The sequence below is a fragment of the Hetaerina americana genome, unplaced genomic scaffold (genome assembly GCF_022747635.1).
Source record: "Hetaerina americana unplaced genomic scaffold, ioHetAmer1.1.p SCAF_39, whole genome shotgun sequence".
In the NCBI taxonomy this organism is placed as follows: Eukaryota; Metazoa; Arthropoda; class Insecta; order Odonata; family Calopterygidae; genus Hetaerina; species Hetaerina americana.
Genome location: NW_027286974.1, coordinates 1,822,501 through 1,826,894, shown reverse-complemented (window position 1 = coordinate 1,826,894; position 4,394 = coordinate 1,822,501). Strand labels below are relative to the sequence as shown.

At 42.4% G+C, this 4,394-nt stretch overlaps 1 protein-coding gene across 1 annotated transcript in view; it reads right to left on the bottom strand.

The window, feature by feature from the left end:
- LOC139691680 (zinc finger protein 497-like) overlaps positions 1 to 4,394 on the bottom strand; it is a 33,098-nt gene continuing 28,704 nt past the window's right edge. The window contains exons 10-11 of the mRNA XM_071589524.1: positions 1,767 to 2,108; positions 1 to 291 (exon numbers count right to left, since the gene is read on the bottom strand). Coding sequence (XP_071445625.1) covers positions 79 to 291; positions 1,767 to 2,108 — 555 coding nt within the window. The 3' untranslated portion in view covers positions 1 to 78. The remainder of the gene's footprint in view (positions 292 to 1,766; positions 2,109 to 4,394) is intronic.

Below are 4,394 nucleotides of genomic sequence, written 5' to 3'. Positions count from 1 at the left end.
TCTTTGTGTGTATACATACATATATACACACACACATAGTTGAGGAAGGGTGTCTCCCGTTGGCATCCCAATCACTTCCTAGCTGTAGAGTGCCACTTTGATCCTATTATGAAGTCGCATGTGGTCGTTGAGGTTCCGCTTGTGCCGGAATCTCTTCTTACACTCGGAGCACTCAAAGTTCCGCACTCCCGAATGGACAGCCATGTGCTTCCTCAGGTCAGACATCTGCGTGAACTTGGTGGGACACTCCGGGCACTGTATCCGGGCTAAATTGTGGTTCCTCAAGTGGATCTAGAAAGGATGTAAAGCAGAATAAACATTGACAATACAACCATGGTGCTAAACATGCCGAGTTGATCTTAATAGCTTAAGTGACATTGCTATTTAGATACAAAAGGATAGAGAGAGTAGGGCAAATGATTAATACTTAGGGGAGATCAGTTTGGGTTTAGGAAGGGGAGAGGTACGCGTGATGCCATTGCAGTAATGAGATCATTAATCGAGAGGAATATAGTATAGAATACAACCAGGAGGTATTTGCCTGTTTCGTATGATTACAGGAGAAAGACGTTTGATAGAGTGAATATGGGAATAACTAATGAGTATATCGCAGAAAATAGGAATAGATTGGAATAGGGAAAGGAGGCTAATCCGCAACCTGTACATGTCTCAGACTGCTCAGGTACGAGCGGGGAACGGGGAGTCCGGTTGGGCAGTGTTAGGAAGAAGTGTAAGGCAGGGTTGCCCATTATCACCGTTGCTGTTCAACCTGTATGCAGAGGAAATGATTAAAGAGGCATGGGAAGAACTGGAGGTAGAAATGAAAGTGGGCGGGGAATTCGTGAAATCAGTTAGGTTTGCTGATGACCAAGCTTCAGTTTGTCAGTCAGCCAAGGGGCTGCAAGCATTGCTGAGTGAATTGGAAATTCAGTGCGATAGGTATGGGATCAGAATCAATATTAATAAAACAAAGGTTATGCGATTTTCTAGAAGGAAAAAGGCCAAGCTTAACATTAAAATAAGTGGGTAAAAACTAGAGCAGGTAGAACAGTTTACGTATCTTGGTAGTGTTTTGGACCAACACGGTCACAGTAGTAGGGACATAAGGAGAAGAATTGCGCTAGGCAAAGAGGCTTTCACAAGGAGGAGGGAGTTGATGACAGGGACTTTGAGTAAGGATATTAAGAAAAGACTGGTAAATAGTTTGATATGGAGTGTAGCTATGTACGGCGCAGAAACGTGGTCATTGAAGCAGGAGGATAGACGTAGACTGGAGGCTATTGTAGATATGTGGGTGTGGAGAAGAATGGGAAAGGTGAAATGGACAGAGAAGAAAACAAATGAGGAATTACTTGGTATGGTGGGCGAAGAGAGGGATTTGTTGGGAGATATTACTAAGGAGGCAGGAAAAGTGGATGAAGGGGATGTTGACCGGCAGTGGTATGTTGAAGACTGTGATAGAGGGTAGAATGTTGGGCAAAAGAGGAAAGGGAAGGAACAGGATAGGGATGTCCTGGATAGGGGATGAAGGGAGGAAGAAAGTATTCAGAGATGAAGAGGGACCTGATTTAGAGTAGGATGGTGGATTTTGTGTTTTGTTAGGAGTCACAAAATGTTTTATTTAGGAGCTGTGGCCATCCGAAAACCTACCTTAACCAGTAGAATAACTAATATATATATATATATATATATATATATATATATATATATATATATATGTATATATGTAATGCAAATGGGTAAATGGCCAGGTGTTCCTTCCATACCTTCAGCAAGTGCTTGGCGCGGAACTTCTTCCCACAATCCCCGCACTCAAACTTCAACTCCGTGACATGGACGGTGGAGTGGAGTTCCAGCTCCGAACGATTGCGGAACGCCTTGGCGCACACGGCACACTTGAACGGCCTCACGCCCGAGTGTAGCTTTGCATGTTTCTTCAGATACTTCTCCAACTTGAAGGTTGCCCCACATTCGTCGCAACTGTACGGACGTTGGTCGCTGTGCTGAGTCTTAACGTGGCGCTCCAGGAACACGAGGCTTTCGAAGATCTGTGGACAACGGCAGCAGAAGTACTGCTTCCCCGTGTTTCGTTGAACACCCTTGCAGTCCTGATCGGGAGAAGAGAATGAAACATCATTGAACAAGTGAAACAGTTGATTAGAACAGCTCTGTTTTTAAAAATTCCTTTGGAACTACGGATGCTTCCATCTAATGGCCAGTCCGACAAGACTGTAGTTTCAGTTATATCTACTTAGTTCCTTCAATGCACGGCTCAGCTAGCCTTTTTGGTTTACGGTAAACTTTTTTTTGCTCGTGGTAATGGAAATTATAGAGTTTACTCTGAAATGATTGATAAAATCCACACACGATTCAATGCTATGGTTGAACTTAAAGCATAAATTCAGATCTGCATGTTTCAGCCCCGAGGTCATGCAAATTATACGCCATCCAAACATATACATTGGTTGCTTGGATCATTAATTTTTTTTTAAGGTAATCTACCGGTTAAGGTAGGTTTTTGGATGGACCCAACTACCAAACAAACATTTTATTACTCCCAAATAAACACAAAATCCATCATCCTACTCTACATCAGGTCCCTCTTCATCTCTAAGCACTTTCTTCCTCCCTTCATCCCCTATCCAGGACATCCCTATCCTGTTCCTTCCCTTTCCTCTTTTGCCCAACATTCTACCCTCTATTACAGTCTTCAACATCCCACTTTTGCCGGTCAATACTCCCTTCATCCACTTTTCCTGCCTCCATAGGATTGTTCCCAAAAAACCCCTCTCTTCGCCCACCATACCAAGTACTTCCTCTTTGTTTTCTTCTCTGTCCATTTTACCTTCTCCATTCTTCTCCACACCCACATATCTACAATAGCCTCCAATCTATGTCTATCCTCCTGCTTCAATGACCACGTTTCCACGCCGTACATAGCTACGCTCCATATCAAAGTTTTTACGAGTCTTTTCTTAACATCCTTACTCAAAGTCCCCGTCATCAACTCCCTCCTCCTTGTAAAAGCCTCTTTGCCTAGCGCAATTCTTCTCCCTACTTACTACTTTGACCGTGTTGGTCCAAAACACTACCGAGATACGTAAACTGTTCCACTTGCTCTAGTTTTTGAAAAATATGATGGATCATTAATATATATTAAATTTGGGAAATAGATACCATTGCTAGCAGACTCCAGGACTCCTTCTTCCCATGGACAATACGGGATAGCAACTGCTAATGGTTATAGATAGCAAAAATCCCACTTGCCACCCATAATAGAGTCTTAGGAATAATTAGTTCTACTCAAATGCATATGCACTTTAACTAAACTCACGTGTAATGCCGTCAAAACCCTTTCTTCCTGTATGACCACAGTAGAACGCCATTTACATGAATGTAGTGCTCATTACAGCATTGCTAGTCTCTGCTTTGTCTGTTTCTAAGCTTCCCCTTCCATCTCTCTGTTAGGGGGTGACCCTTCCGCTGCCTGCAGCGTTGGGTCAAATTGTCTGACCTGTGTCCTTGTGGGAGGAGACCTTCTAGTATGCAGCATATCCATGTACTAGTGGAATTACACCATCTCACTTTTCAAATTTTTACGTCTGTTTACTTAAGTTTCCCGTTCCATCTCTCACCTTTCTCTGTTAAGGGGGGACCCTCCCGCTACCTGCAGCATTGGGTCACATTCCCTACCTGTGTCCTTGGGGGAGGAGACCATTCTAGTATGGAGCAAGTCCATGTACTAGTGGAAGTAGCATGTCCATGTACTAGTGGAATTACACCTTCTTACATTTCCAATTCTAATTTGGCCTTGATATTGTTTATATTCAAACTGTACTGGCATGTGTATGTCAGTTGATAGTATAACTTATTTGCTTTGGGTGCAAGTTAAAAGGGTTTTTGCAAGGATATGTACGTCTGCATGGGTATAAATTTGCACAAATTTGTTGGTTTTGTTTTCTTTTTACGGGTGGTGACCTAAAACCCCCTGCCACACACCCTTGTGGTGGCTTGCTGGGTATTATATAGATGCAGATGTTTAATGTTGAAGTCCTAGAGAGATGTCCAGGCGACCAAGACAATGGGAACGTATCTTGAATTTCCTCAATTTATACTTTGAACTGCAATGAATTATTTTCGGTAGATCAATTCAACTTAATTGCTATGAATTCCATGACTAACTTGATGCTTTCTGATTCAGATTGATTTGCACTTGAATCAAAGATGTAAGGCGATCAATGTTTGGAATGACTAATGAATGGTCAAAATTTTAATGGGATCCGAGTGAAAAAGGCCTCATTCAGGAAATGGAGGAGATTTGACAATATAGGGCGGCCTGTTTGCTTAAAAACTGTTACAATATAAATAAAAAATCATACGAGGAATACTTCTGC